The sequence below is a fragment of the Microtus oregoni genome, unplaced genomic scaffold, assembly GCF_018167655.1.
Source record: "Microtus oregoni isolate MIOR12 unplaced genomic scaffold, Mior012 000032F_ref0000030, whole genome shotgun sequence".
NCBI lineage: Eukaryota > Metazoa > Chordata > Mammalia > Rodentia > Cricetidae > Microtus > Microtus oregoni.
Genome location: NW_024543091.1, coordinates 28,373,647 through 28,389,548, shown reverse-complemented (window position 1 = coordinate 28,389,548; position 15,902 = coordinate 28,373,647). Strand labels below are relative to the sequence as shown.

General features: G+C 42.0%; 1 protein-coding gene across 9 annotated transcripts in view; it reads right to left on the bottom strand.

The window, feature by feature from the left end:
* Positions 1-219: 219 nt before the first annotated feature.
* Positions 220-15,902, bottom strand: part of Neo1 (neogenin 1) — a 168,757-nt gene continuing 153,074 nt past the window's right edge. For 7 of the 9 annotated variants that reach the window (XM_041679484.1, XM_041679476.1, XM_041679478.1 and 4 more), the window contains 6 exons: positions 14,226-14,464; positions 13,468-13,560; positions 9,547-9,705; positions 5,732-5,995; positions 3,477-3,613; positions 220-2,724 (listed from right to left, as the gene is read on the bottom strand). In XM_041679484.1, coding sequence (XP_041535418.1) covers positions 2,641-2,724; positions 3,477-3,613; positions 5,732-5,995; positions 9,547-9,705; positions 13,468-13,560; positions 14,226-14,464 — 976 coding nt within the window. In that variant the 3' untranslated portion in view covers positions 220-2,640. The remainder of the gene's footprint in view (positions 2,725-3,476; positions 3,614-5,731; positions 5,996-9,546; positions 9,706-13,467; positions 13,561-14,225; positions 14,465-15,902) is intronic. The other 2 variants (XM_041679482.1, XM_041679483.1) reach the window with 1 other exon arrangement.

Below are 15,902 nucleotides of genomic sequence, written 5' to 3'. Positions count from 1 at the left end.
GGCTAGGAACAGGGGCCCCCAAAGTAGTTAGAGCCACAGGGAGGTTACTGGAGGTTAGGAACAGGGCCCCCCCAAAGCAGTTAGAGCCATAGGAAGGTTACTGGAGGCTAGGAACAGGGGCCCCCTCAGTAGTTAAGAGTCACAGGGAGGTAACTGGAGGTTAGGAACAGGGGACCCCAAAGTCATTTTAAGGGAAAGAACTTTTTGACCAGACAACAGTTTGATTGGATTAAAAAAGTGTATTGGATTTCCAATACTAAATAAAAACATGAAATTGTTTTTAAAAAGCCATAGAGTTTTTACAGCATCAACTACAGAAAAGGCCAAACAAGTGTGTACAGAACCCAGTCCCAGCAGTCCTCCAGGCCCCTTGAGCAGACGGCAAGGCAACAGACACATTTGTTCCACACCCTCCCAAAGGAAGCTGCTGAGCTACAGCTCAACTAGGACACAAGACACACAATGGTTTAGTTTCCAGAATCACAGGAAAATATAAGACATGTATGAAATTGTGAAATGGTGTAATACAGAATAGCTTTGCATTTTCTGAAGTTAAAAAAATCCCCCAACTTTTAAGTTACTTTTTTAAAAAATATGTCCCTCCCCCACCACCCCATTGCAATTCTGTGGCAGTATCCAGGTACCAAGGCCCTGAGGTACAGAAGTGTTGGGGTTCATGGGAAGGAATGCCCTAAACATCTAAAGTGTTCTGTGGGCAAAGGCTAGACAGTTTCTGAGGAATCCAGTCTCCAGGTGGCCAGAATGCTGACTGCTTTCTGTAGGACAGCCAAAGCACACTGGTTGTCCCAGAACCCTTCCTGGTGCCATCCTGTGACCAGCTAGAAAAGCAGCAGGAGTTAGATATCCCCCCCCCCCCCCCACCCCAAAGAGTTCACCTTGTTAAAAAGTAAAAAGGGTAAAATAACTCACGTTCAAGGGTAGGTAGGCTAGGGAATCCACCGGTGGTCTGAATAATAATCTCACTGGCTATAAAGCCCAAGCCCAACTTACTTTCTATACGGTCTTCCAGGATTTGTTGGGGAAGAAGATGCCTGAGGGTTAGTCTTACACTTTTCATTATATATTAACATTAAAAAACAAAACCAAACACACACCTCAGCTTTTTACCTCTTTAAAGAAAAAGACAATAACTCTGCAAAGGCAAAGGCTTCTGTGTGTGGCTACATCCTCAGCACATCCCTTGCCTCATCCTAACTGGGGTTTGGCTGAGCTGCTGGGATGGGGAGGTGACCACTTCCACTGACCCTCTCTCTACCCTGTCCTCTGCTCCTTGCAGAATCACGTTCCGAAACATGTGAGGAAGCCCCATGGGCACCACACTATCCTGCTCCATCCTGGTTGATGCTTTTCAGGAGAGCCTCTGCAATGCAGAAACGAGAGCTTCCTGGCTGAGGACTCCTGAGAAGCAGGAGTCCTATTTGGAATAGAAACCCAAGCTCCTTCCTTAACTTCCAACCTTCCAAGCAGAACCAATGACGCAGCACAAAGGGGTTTCCACCCTGTGCTTTCTGATTTCTCAGAGCAGTCAGGCTCTGGTTCTACTTGGCATCACTCAAGTAACTAAAAACATCACTGGGGCCCTTAGTGTGGACATTCCAAAAGGAATGACCAAGACACCAGGGCAGCTAAATCATCAAAACCACCCACTGTACAAGAATTTATAACCAGATCCAAACAAAACTCCAGTTGCTATGTAGTGACACGAAGATGGACATGCCAGGAAAGGACACTAAAGATGCTGCTTCCATTCTCTGCAGGCTTCTGAACAATGTACAACGACAGAAACATTCATAGGACCTAAGCAGCCCCTCCATTTCCTAGTCCCAAACCCCAACCCCACCCCAATACTGAATCTGCACAGAAAGCAACAAACAAGTCTTTTCAATGTTACATTTCATTCAAATAGATCTGTAATCTCACAGTGATGAGAGGAGAAAGTCAGGCCTTTAATAATTACAATAAAAAAATAATAAAAAAGCTTACAAACAGCAATGCAACGTCCCCCAACCCCAAAGTGATGGATTAACAGCTGGCAGAGGATGCAACATCTCAGAATTAAAAAAATAAAAACAAAACCCCAAACAAGCCAACTCCTGTCAATGGTGGAAACAACCCCACTGTCAATGACTTTCCATAAGTAACTGGACCAGCAATCAAGCGTCAACTGCTTGCGGAGAACATCACAGACTTTCTTGGCTTTTGATAGTGTTTTCTTTAAGATAAAATAAAATAGGACACAAAATTGTACATATAAATGCCAATGTCTACACTCCATAAACGTGATGCAGTTGCAGCACGAAGACACAGCCACTGACCACGAAGTGAAAGGCAGGTTGCACTTCTTGCCTCTTCCCTGGACACAAAATTTTGGCCCATGGTGCCCAGTCCTGCAGACTATCAGCAGGCAAAGGGAAGCTGCCTCAACAAAAGCGTCATCCAGGCTGACCAGGAGAAGGCAGGTGGCTGTGCCTGGAGCCAGCCCCATGTGGAGGCACTGGCTGGTCTTCTGGCTCCTGCTCTCAAGTGCTGTCCTCTCGTACTCTGTACAATTCCTTGTTTTCAAGGTTAAGTTCCAAGACTTCTAGACTCAGGCTTGGAGTCATGTCCAGGTGAAGGTCATCAAGCTGTTGTGATGGCATTTAGGTCCTTCATTAGTCCTTCCAGGTGGGCCATCTCTTTGGTCAGCTCATCCGGTTCATAGCTCTACAGAAGGGAGAACACCATTACTGGGAACTACCTGAAGAGCTGTCCAGAAAGGAAAGCCCAGAGTACCAAGTGGACTGGCCAAAGCTGCCCTGGGAAGCTGGCCTACTGAAACCAGGATAGCTCAACAAAGTCAGAAGCAGCAGGATATACTCAAGGCCATTAAGAAAGATAGCATTTCTTGACAATTCACAATGCCTTTCTCCCGACATACACACACCCCTCAGCCCACAATGACCTCACAAAGCAGAGGCCCTATTGCTTTTCTCTACCAGATCAATACAGTCTGTGTGCCCTGGCATCTCTGGGCTTAAGCATTCTCTTTCGAGAACCCCATATCTAGGAATGCAGATGTGTTTACTGGGATTTGAAAACAGTCTTAGGTACTTCCTCTTCCAGTATCCTCCTCAGTAAAGGCACAGAGTGGAGCTCAGGGGTGAAGGAACATGTGTGGCTCACAATGAGAAGGGACCAAGTAGTGGGGACAGAACTGAAAGATGTGCATGACTACCTGTGATGGGACGATAAGGTACTTTAAGACCTACCCGAGTAGATATGAAATCAAACCAAACCCATAGCATATTCCCACAGAATGTGGGGATGCCCCAAGGACACCTGCCCAATGGGTGATTAAATGGCTTTACAACTATGGGTGGCAAAGACCTGAGCCCACAAAACAGTACAGTCAGTCAAAAGCATGCAAGCAGTCCCCTTGGGTCATCCTGGCTAAGCTGAGGGCCCCATGAACTTACACTCTCGGAGTCTTCCAGCATCCTGGTGGTCTCCTGTACTTCGGGGGCACTGGGAACAACCACTGGCATAGGAGGCCGGCTCCTTCCTAAAGTCCCGATGGAGGCTGTTTTGACTGAGTGAATGTGGTGGTTCAGAGCTGAGGGGTAAAGGGCATTATCAGGTTATGGCTAAGGTTGCACCCCAGACCTCAGAAGTCCACTAGAGGTCTGAATGTGGTCAATATGAAGGAAGCACACAGGGATCCTGCTCTGAAAAGTTATTGGAGCAAGATGGAAGGAGAGTTCTAGGGTCTCCAAGAGGCCAGAGAAAACTCCCACTGCCTTTAGAAAACTAATATCCTCACCCAATGGTTCTCAAAGGTTACAGAATGCCTGGGAGTCAAAGTCATTCATTATGCCACTTAAAGTAACATTTGCCTTTTTCCCGTTTTGCATTTTTTATTTTTTTAGGGCACACAGCAACATGGGTTAAACTGTTAAGAGCCTTAGAAATGAAGGCAGCAGCCATAAACTGTGAACTCATCCAGGGGCATGTTCTTATATTTAAAAAGCCAGCTTATTATCCTTAATGAAGCAGTAAAAATTTGTTTTATTAAATCTTAACTACATGCCTTTTAAATGCTGTGTGTAGCCAAATGTAAATGTTCCTGCTGTATACCACAAATGGCACCGTCTTCGAGAAGGGCACCATGACAGATCGACTGCTAGCTGAAGTTCTAGCATGTAATAACAAAACTTTTCATTTAAAGATGACTGGCAAATTCAGATATTTTCTAGAAATGGAAATAAGTGAGCTATGAACGTAAGGAAAATGATGAATACCGCCATTGTTAAAATCAAAGTTTTCAGTGTAACATTTTGAAAAACTTGTTTTGTCATCTGACTATGAAAACTTATATGCAAGGAATATGTGAATATTTGGAGTTTTCTTCCAAATGTCCAATGTATTGTCTCAGTATTATACATCTGAAGTGCAAGCCAGATCAAAACCACCTAGTGGAATGGAGTGTGGAGTCCATGGTTGATACAGGTTGTGTAGTCTAAACCAACCTTTAAGGAACTACAGCTTATCACATTTTCCATCATATCAGAAAATACCCATACTGTATTTGGTGGCAAGTGTCTGAAATCCTGACACTGAGACAAGAGACTGAGAATTCTAGACCAGTCTGGGAAAAACAGAAGTCCCTCTTTCCAAGAAAGAATGCCTGTAAGTGTCTGAAAGGTGGCAGAAGTACGCTGCTGCTTGCTGACTACTGTCTGTGAGGGCAGATCTGTTGTGCGATTTCAACTCCTTTAGTGGCTTCTGGGGGTTACAAGCCATAAAGTATGCTCTTGTCTGCATACACAACTGCTTAAAAGCTGAGGGGAGGGCTCTCTCATGCTACACTTGCTTGCTCGCTTGCTCAGGTGGTGGGGCCAGAGGAAGGAGCAGTTGGATCAGCAGCTGGATTGTGGCAGCATCTGTTCTGTATCAGTGAGTGTTTACTTAAATCCTTGGACCCTTTTAACATGTAACATGGATTTTTAACAAACAAAACAACGGATTACAGCAGACTGAATGTAGGAGCTGATATGAGAATCCAGTTGCCTTCCATCAAATCAGTACTAACAATGTTAGAGAAACTCTAAGACAATGACATCGGTTCCCCCAAAATGCGCTATTTATCTTTTAAATGAATTAATTAAATACTGAAAAATGTTTTAGTTCCTAGTGCTAAATACTGACACACTCCATATACAGAAAAGGTTATTTTGTGTTCTCTGTAGCTTTTGAGATGAAAAGGTTTTGAGATTAAAAAACTTGAGAACCACAGACTTACTTGTTATAACAGACCACAATAAGCAATGGCCAGTCTGTGGCTGAGCTATGAAGTACGGCAATGAGCGCTCCCTATCTTGAGACTCCTGGTTTTCAGCCCTGACCTCCTGGCCCTTCTTTAGCCTGTAGCATCTTTTAGAGTAAGGTGATTTCAGGGGCCTATACAGACCAGCTCTGTTGCTCAAACCTGTGTCACTGGATTTTTAACACTAAGGAGTCTACATGGAAAACAGTCAAAAATTCAGCTCCTCTCACCAAAACATTATGCTCATACATATTCCCAAAAGGGAGGCGATGACACACAGCTTCTCTAAGCTGCTAGGAAAACCTGGAGGGTATTTGCTTTTCTTTTCTTTTAAAAAGGGGTGTGGGAAGAGACTTCTATCCTAAACCCGAGCCAAAGGGTCTCAGCAGTGCTGCTCTCCTCACTCACCTTGCTGGGACAGTAATGGTGTGCTTGGCAATGCAGGATCATAGATAGGAGGCCCTGGGGGTGGGATTGCTGGCACAGCAAAGCTTTTTAATGGATGGGAAGGGCGAACGTGGGCTGTGGGAAGGCTCTGGCCTGAGTCTTCCTCTTGGGAGCTGGCCAAGTAAGAGGAGCTGGTAGCACCTTCAGGATCCTGGTGATCAGTGCAGCATGTTTGAGATGAGGAGGCTGGCATGGTGTCCGTGCTGGGGGTATTTCGAACAGATTCTATAGCAAGAAAGCATAATCGTTAGTATTTCTTTACTATTAAATACACAGATTTGGTACTTCCAAGGGATTCCCTAAACCTGTTCAATAAGTGCTTGAAGAAATCAGTGCTAGTCCAAAGACACGTGGATCAGGACTACTGCCAAGGCTAAGAATGGATGGCCTAATCTAAGAATTCTAAAACAATCTTGTTTCAACCAGCTGTTTCAATTTTTTCACTTAGATACTTAGGTAGTTCTAAGTTTGTAGATGTAAAGGACTTATTATGGAGTTCATATGAAGGCTCCTAAGACTAGTGTAGAGGAATTTTCAAATTTCATTCACCAATTGACAGTCTTAGAAATTAAACTAGCCTTTCATAGACAACCATGTCTAGTAATAAAGGCTGGATCATACCTGGTAGAAATTAACTTTGCCAACAAGGGTTTGGTGGTATTTGCAGACGAGGCCAGTGCTCAGACACTGCACAGTCATCACCAATGTGAATGGTTTTGGCACACAACAATAAAGCTTCACAGTAGCCTAGGGGTCTACATACAGCTGGAGATTATTTCAAATGAATGATATGTTTATCCAAAGGGAAAAGGAAGGGTCAGCCTGGAGAAGGGAAGGCTCAGGAAGAACAAGGCAATAACCTCAGTGGTACAAAGAGGGAGAAGTGTCCTGAGAGCAGCACAGTGGGCAGGAAGAGCACCAGCTCTGGAGTCAGCCAGTCCTATACTCTATTCTGGGAATACTAGATGAGTGAATATGGCAAAGTCACTGAACTGCTGAGTCTTAGTTTCATCTATAAAACAGGGAGACAAACACATAATTCATTGAGCATTAAATGAGATGTATAAAAAGATCTGAAACATAGGGCCTTAACAGAGAGGATCTTTCTGTAGATCACTAAGCATTTATTCTATGCTAAGCACTTTATATTTATTCCTCAGAGTAACTTGGGAGGTACCGGGAGGGTAAGTAAGCAGGTTACCCATAGTAAGGCCCAAAAGAGTAGAGCTTGAGTCCCTGTTCTAACTCCCAGGCTCAGGTTCTGAATCCCTACCTACTTCTTGTCTTTCTATACCTAAAGTCACTTGTCTCTCTCTGCAAAGCAGAAACAGCAATGCCAGGGACTGAAGAAGATTTTCATATAAAGTGAACAGGGCAGAACCACCATCACATCCAGAAAAGAGGCAAGGAGACCAGTCTGGGCAACAGGCTGCAACAGATAGTCTGAAGATTTTTTTTTTCCTCTGATTTTTATGAGTTCTCAGTCTTAAAAACAATACAGAAGCCATCTGCAGCAATCTAACATACTCCCTTGCCTTTGTGAAAAAGCAGTCTGTTTCCTTAGGCTCTCAGGAGACAGGACAGACCACCTCTTTAACATAGGTGAGGATGGACACTTATGTGTTGTTTCCCACTGCTACTCCAAGTGGGCTAGAACAATCTTGCCAGGTTTAGACACTTCTCATCCTCTAAAGGATATGCTAAGGAGGCCACTTCTCAGCTTGTTCAAGTCAGCTATCACTGTGGCTGGGAAGCTGCTGGTCACCATCTGTGATCCAGGCACTGGTAGAAGCTGGTTAGGAAGGAAAATAAGAGGCTGTGAGAGAGAAATGGGTCTAAGTTCTGACCGTATCACGAGGTAACAGAAAATACGATAGGTCAGCTCTGTGTACAGAGGCCTAACTGCCTCAATTATCTTTAACAAAGAGATGGCAGGAAAATAAGAAAGGAAAGCTCAGTTGCTTGCATGAGTCACAGCCTAGCTACTGCCAAAGACTGGGGTTGCCATGTATCCTCCAGAGCAGGGCACCAGCACACTGCATTCTCAGGAGAATGCTCTCTCACACAGTATCATTTGGACCTACTAAGACACTAAGTTCTAACTAAAATACAAGGCTCTGTAAAACTTCTGCTTTGGTGAAGAGTCCTTACTTTCCAGAGCTGTTTAAAAACACACAAAATTCACAATGGTCAAACAGAAAGTACTCTCCCCATGGTAAGTAGTAGCAAATGTCCCTAGAGCAGGAACTACTTGGCTGGGCTCCAGTTCTGTACAAGTTTCAAACCTAAGGCTATGAAAATAGCAGTCTAAGCTCAACTGACATAAAGTCTTGAAGAAATACAAAGCAGGAGAACTTGAATCACTTCTAGAAACTGGGTCTATTTTTTATTTTTCTCCCTATTTTCCCAGAGCACTTTCTGTCCCAACATATATAGAAGAGAACTTTACCAACAAGAGTAGAATACTTGGATGAGATTGGTGAGAACTTCCAGTCTTCTAACTCCCAAGCCACTTCCAGTCCAGGACAAAGAAGAAGAGGGATCATCAGGCCAGGAGAGCTAGCCATACACTCATGTAGTTCCTTATATGAGGATTGTGTGGGCCAGATTCCTTAACCTTCAAAACAGCAAGTGTGACTGGGCACACAAAACTGTCTTCCTCAGAGCAGGGTTGGACTGAAAAGTTGATTCTGGCACTTACTGTTCTATGACATTGTGTCTGCAAGACAGACTTTGGTTCCCATGCAGCTGGCTGGAATAACTATATATTCCTAATGTAGATCTGAAACCTACATTTGGAAGGAGATAGTAGGCAGGCCAAATTTAGGCATGGGTTCATGCAGCACCATCCAAACCAGAAACAACATTGGCAGAGTGCAGCACCGAGAGCCACTAGACAGTCCTGCAGACAGCCCTGAAAGCTCTGACCTTCATTGATATTCTGGGCGTATTAATGACTGATCAAAATTTGAGGTCAGGGAGACGTAAGCAGTGGTGACTCAAACTTCTAAATATTAAGTTTTGAGGCTCTTTAAAAAATGGAGCTCACTATGAAAAATCGTAGTTGGTACATGCAAGATGTTACTAGGATTTGCAGCTTAAAACTAGAAGATCAAAACAGTCCATTCTTTTTGCTGTCTCCTCCTCATTTTCATTCTTTCTTCCTTAAAACTGTCTGATGAAGCTCTGTCTTAAGATTTCCATTGTTTGCCTGGCAAAGCATTTAAGACACACAGAAGACTGTTATTCCAGTTTCCTATATTTTGAAGCTGTGCCCCCCTCCCCCAATTTTCAGTCTACTGGCAACCTAAGGTGGCCCTGCTCTCTCCTGGATGCTGTCCTTACTCTGGTCAATAGGGCAATAACCTGCACCTAATGACTGTCCTACAGATACCCCTAACATTAGAGTGACTGTGACAAAGGCAACCACTGGTTTCTAAAAGCCACTCTGAATACATTTCCCTTTCAAATGGTAGAATTAAAAAAATTGAAGTTGCAAAAAGGGACAATGGTGCAAGACTTGTTGGAAGAAGAGAAGCTTACTCAATTCAAGTTACTGCTGCTTTTTACTAAGATGACACCTTGCACTGAGTAAGTACTTCAACTTAGGGAGAAAAATACAGTAGATTTTACAGAAAACAAATTTGAATCCATCACAGAAATGTAATGATAAACAAGTAACACTGACAATTTCTATACACAGCAGGTCCTTCCCCATTTCCACTTGCCAACTCTTAGAATGCTTTCAACATCTGGGCTTGATCCTCATCTCTCACCTGTGGAATTGGCCCTGTCTGAAAGGGACATGGATGTGCCAATGGGCCATGGGCTGCTTGGGTGGTGGAGATGGCTGCGGGCTGGAGAAGCGAGGCTGCTGGAGTGGAAATGGTGGTGAGGGTTATCGAGGGAATGGATGGGATGGGCACTAACCACAGCTGTGAATGAACACAAGACAGAGAGATGCTTAACATGCTTGCACAGACACATACAAAAGTCACCCTTCCCACCTCCCTTTTAACCAAATCTTTACTTTGGCTTTTTGATGGTAGGTGGCTAGACAATCAGCCATCAATTTTATATTTAACTAAACAAGTGAACACATTTCTAGGTATATTCTATATCTGTACAGAATAAGAAAGTCTGAGGGATATATTCTGTTAACAGGAGTAATTTTTCAGGAACAGGGGTTAGGATTAAGGAAGTATTTTTTCTTTGCCTTATCTGCATTTCTGAATTCTTCTATTATAAACATGAATCACACAACTATTACAATATCTATCTGTAAGACCACAAGTAAATATTTCTTTTATTTTTTCTGTCCAGATAAATGACAATTAATTAAAATGACATTCACTCTTGATTAATGGGTATTAATAAGTAGCTGTTTAATCAACTTTAATATATTAAAAGGAATGTAAATAAAAATTTTAACCATCATACCTCAATCTAGTAATGAAAGTATGAATTATAATAGCACAGCACCACTTTTTACTATGTCCAGCCTGGGGCTTAGTCTACCCATTAGCATTTTAAGCCATAAATGGATGTTCCTAGTTTCCTTTTCCTTTCTCTGACTAAAGATTCAATTTAGGTAAAGAAGAAAGTTCTGTATAGGTTCCATATGGAAATTCCTATAAAGCCCTTTAATAAAGCTTTCTGTTTAACTTGAGATATAAACAGTAAAAAGCAATACACCTAGAGTCAGAAAATACATTTTTCTTAGGTATGCTTTAGAGCAGCTGAAGAACAATGTTTATGATCAAGGTAACTAGCTGCACATTGCCCAAACAGGCAAACATGCAGGTACGGTAGACAAGGAACATAGGGATTCCCCTGTCTCCTTTTCTAAGCAAGGTTTTCATAAATTTTAATAATCAAACTGCATTAGCACTTTGGAACCTATTAAAATATCTTCTGTTTTGTGGGATCTCCATAGATCTTTGTGGGGCTATCAACATCACCTTGGAAAGAGAAACCCCAGACCATGGAATAGATGCATTTCTTCTCTAGAGGCTCTAGCAGGTCCACGGGAATAAATTACAACCATTAAAGTTAGCTGAGAAGGGTGATCATTATTCTCAGATCGAGATCTCCCCCAGGGCAAGAGAAGTAGTTTGCAAAGTGAGATGCTTAAGAATCAGTATTTTCCACAATTCAGGCTGGGGGGAAGGAGTAAAATAGAGCTTGACCTAGAATGTGTAATATGAGAGCATTCTAGGGACAGATGGTGAAAGAAAGCCAGAATGGACTTTGTTTTAAATGATATTTCAAGTGTTTCCAAATACATAAATAAAAAGTGAATGTGTTGGTATAGAATGAAGTTAGTTGAACCAGAACTTGATGGGTCTACATAGGGTTTGGATCTGACCTCATCCCAATGCCAGCAAGCCCATCTAGCTCTGTTTAGCTTCTCAGACCAAGGTATGTGGATGCACCAGGTGCACAGCTGCTAGGTGGGTTTCAAAAGAATCTCTCTCAAAGCTCCAAGTGGACCCCAGCACCTTGTTTTAGATTCTTTTTTTTTCCCTTTCTTTTTTCTCTTTTTGTTTTTCGAGATACGGTTTCGCTATGTATCAGCCCTGGCTGTCCTGGAACTCACTCTGTAGACCAGGCTGGCCTCAAACTCACAGGGATCCTCCTACCTCTGCTGCCCGAGTGCTGGGATAAAGCTGTGTGTTACCACTGCTCGCCAGGGTTTCAGATTCTTGAATGAAAGATTCTAACAACTACCCAACTATTTGGGCACAAATTACATACTACTGTGTATTTATACGTATTTCTTCCTCACCAAACCAAAACCAATCAACTAAAACAAACAAGAGAAAATGATGCAATCAGAATTGTATCTTTTTTCTTTAACATATTAAATAAATAGTTTGATTTTTTAAGTATTAGAAAAAAGCCAGTTCAGGCAGAAACTGAGCCCTTAGAACATTCAAATTACCATCTTCTTATAAGTAAAAAACAAAAACAAGGGAAGTAGATTAATTTCTTTTTTTGTGTTTTTTAAACTGGAGGTATCTATATAGGAAACCTATTAAAACACATAAAATATGTTTTTCCCCTGTATGATTCCAAGTGTAAGTCATTCTTCCTGCTATGGACATTAAGCTTAAGTTATTTGTAAAAACTGCTTATTTTGAAACAGCCTTATTCTTTCAGAGCTGATTTCCCTTTACAATCTAGTGTCTTCTCTGGTTGTGCACTGTGAGGGTGTGTGAGTGAGGGAAGACAAACGTGCACACTCGGAGGTTCCATCAGAAGTGTGGATGAGACCTTTTCCAAGTAGAGGATTCCATGGCACCGGTGCCTGTGTAGGACATTCAGAGCTGGTTAACCTCATCATTTGAGTGATGTGGTGATATAGTCTCTTAGCTGCAAGACCCACATTGCCAGCTAATCTGAAAGGCCTTTTTATATTGAAACAGAAGCACGGGAAAGGAGAAAGTAGACTGAAAATGGTGACTCATCTTTGTCTTTCCCTGATCTGGAGACAGGATCTGACTGGAAGCCCAGGCTGACCTTGAACTCCATTCTGACTCAGTCTCCTGAGTACTGGAGTTACAGGTATTTATCACCATGCTTGGCATTTTTTGATTTTTAAAAAGATTAATTTTACTACTTTAAGCTATGTGTGTGTCTGTATGTTGGTCTGTGCACATGAGTGTGATGTTCACAGAGGCCAGTGGTGAAAGATCCCTTTGCAGTTGGAATTAGAGTTGGTTGTGAGCCACCTGATAGGAGTGCTGTGAACTGAACTTGGTCCTCTGCTCTAACCACTAAGCTGTCTCTTCAGCACATTCCTCTCTTTTGATTCTCAATACTAACATTTAACTTATTTTTTAATTTCAATTATTACGAAAGGACCTCTAGTAACATAACTGCTTTACAAAATGAAGTATGGGTTAACAGAGCAAAAATGTTTTAAAAACTCCATGTTGCATTTTTGAAACAACTTTATAAAGTCTACTAAATAAAAAAGTTAAAACCCCACAGAGCTATCAGTACTGATCACATGCATGACTTTTGGCAAAGCCCAGTTGCAGTATCAGGAGATGCTTTCCTGTCTCTCCTGGGAGAGTACAGAATTTATTTTTTTTTAAATGATCGTGTGTGTGTGTAGGCATACATGTGCTATAGAATGTATGTGCTATTGTGCAGGTGGAGAGGTCAGAGAACAGTTCTTGAGAGTTGGTTTTTCTCTTGCTACCACACGGGAAGCAGAGAACCAACTCAAGTTCTTAGACCTGCACGTAAGCATCTATAACTTAAAAAATGTTACTATCAAGAATATTTAATTTGTATTTTTATATGTATGGATGTTTTGCCCATATGTGCACCATGTATATGGCTGGTGTCTGTGAGGGCCAGAATCCCCTGGTCAGGTGTCAGGGTCCCCTGGAACTGGAGTTACAGATAGTTGTGAGCTGCCATATTGGCACTGGGAATCAAACCTGGATCTTCTGGAAGAGTAGTCAGTGTTCTTAAGCACTGAGCCATCTTTTCCAGCTCAAAAATAACATTTACTATGAAATACAACAATACGTTGGTATTTCTTCTTCCTGTAAGGTGCTACAATATTGTCAGTTGATCTGTATCTTGTAATTAAGAGAAGTTAAAGAGACTACTCATAGCTATTTCCCACCATGACATGGAAGACTGGTAGCAGTGGGGGGAAGACAGACGCTTCTACTTACGCTGAGGTGGCTGAGAGTCAAAAGGCATCATCATTTTTGGTCTCATTCCCCTCCTTCCAGCCAGTGTAGACATGCTGTCCTCTGACTCATGCCCTGGATATAAAGTATGGAGGTTAGTAGTAAGTGTACGCCCTAGGCCTCTGAGCAGCCTCAACAGTTACCCATTTCCAGTGAAGGTTTTGCGATTCACAAACAATGTACCAAGCCAAGGAATTTACATTTGTAACATTAAGCAAATTCCTGCTGAGATTCAAAAAAGATGATACGATGGTGCACACTGTACTTTAGTGAGATGTGTGTATAAGCATCCTTATCACAGAGGTTTTGAATGCCACAGTGACAGCTGAAGTACAAAGGAAAGGACACAGCCCAATGCACACACATGAATTAGGTGCTTCAAATACTCAACTAAAGCCTGATAAGAGACTTAAAAATATCTAGAAGGCTGCTCTTAAATGATACATAATCTCCCTTTCTCTAACAGCTAGCTATTGTTCATCAAATACTGAAGAAAAATAAAAAAACCCAAGATAAACATTTTTTTTTTTCCTTCAAGACAGGGATTCTCTGTGTAATAGCCCTGGATGACCTGGACCTCACTTTGTAAACCAGACTGGCTTTGAACTCACAGAAATCGGCCTGCCTCTGCCTCCCAAGTGCTGGGATTAAAGATGTGTGCCTGCAATATACATTTCTTTAAAATTAACCTCTTACTGGAATTGTCAAATTCAGGTAACCTTAAAAAGTGGAAACGGTACCTCTGTATGAATTCCGCCTTTGATGGATATTGCTATCCATGGAATTGTCGACTGGTGTGATATCTTGAGAGTTTCGAGGGATTGGAGTATCAGTCATGACAGGGTTTGGATCTGGAGACTTGTCAATAGGCTTCAACTCCAGTCTCTCATGATGGATCCATAGGTCTGGGGGCTTCACGTCTTTGCAGTTGCCCTTATACTTATGGGAACCATTCACTGATTTGCAGGCAGCTCGTTTCCTAGGCACAAAATTAAAAGTAGTCTTTAAAATGTATTTCTTTTGAACATATTTGTTAAAGCACTATGTGATTAAAACTGATTTTCTGCTAGGTATGGTGTCACTGGCCTATAATCCCAACTAGTTAGGAGGCAGAGGCAGGAATATAAAATAGTCAAGGCTTGCCTGGCCTAGTTCAAGGGCAGTCTATGCAAGTTAGCATGATTTACTCTCAAAATAAAAAGTAAAAGGAGGGACTGGAAATGTAGCTGAGAAGCAGAGTATATGTTTAGCATTGGGAAATCCTAAATGCAATCCCCAATCAAAACAAAAAATACTTCAACCCAAAATAAAACAACAAACTCTTTAAAGTATCCTGAGAGATACTTTAAACAAAGGCAGAAATGGAAACAAACAGCAGCAGCAGCAACAACAACAACAAAAATCAGAGATAATTATTTCTGGAAATAGAAAATGTGGTCTTGTCTGTTCATATATTATTTGGATACTATGTCAGAGCATATCTGAATATTGTCCTTTTTTTTTTTTAAATTAAGAGAGTGAGCTAGCATTTAAAAATAGAACCTCTAAAGCAGAAGGTTCCTCTACAAGTTTTCACTAGACAGAGAAAGGACAAGACGTAAAAATACAATAAGAAAAGAAAAAAATTAATGCCCAACAGAGGATGGAGGGAGTCATTTTCTAGGACCCCACCAGGACTATAAATAGGTGGCGTCAAGAATGTGACAGCAGTCTCCACTATGCTGTGGTGCCTTCTTTCGCTCATTCACTCACTTTCCCAGTCACCTTGTTTCTGTCAGATCCTGTGCTACACTTCTGTGTCCTCAGCACTTTTGATCAAGTGAGGAAAACGACACCAAACTATTTTTAAATGTTCTGAGTTTACCGAAATGCCAAGTATTAATCTTAATAGTTGGAGCTTAGGTAGACAGGGAATGTGCAGAATAAGTGACTTTTATGCTGAGACTTAACGGGGACAGCACATGTATTCCAGGTGGTGAAATCAGCTTATGCAGAAGCCCTCAAGTGGAGCAGCAGCCTGGCCTACTAGAGGGATTCTGTTAAGTCCTGAGTGATGACAGGGTGAGCCATGAAGAGAATGATGGGAAACAGTGCTCAGGAGACAGCCAAGGACCATATTATGAAGAGTTTTTACAGCAGTACTAAGAATATGAACTTCCCTCTATAAGAAAGGAGAAATAATTTAATGGTTTTAAGCAAGAGAGAAAGAAGGTCAATCTTGAGTTAAAACTTTATCCCTACCATGTTGTGAAGAATGAGCTTGTGAGGTGGAGGCTGGAGAGAGTCCATCGTGCTGGCCTGTGGCAGTGGGAATGGAAGAGGCAGATTTGAAAGGCATTTTTAGGAGTCAGAAATGATAGAGTGAGGGGTGAACACAGACTGGGTTCAGATAAAGAAGAAAAAGAAGTAAATGGTGA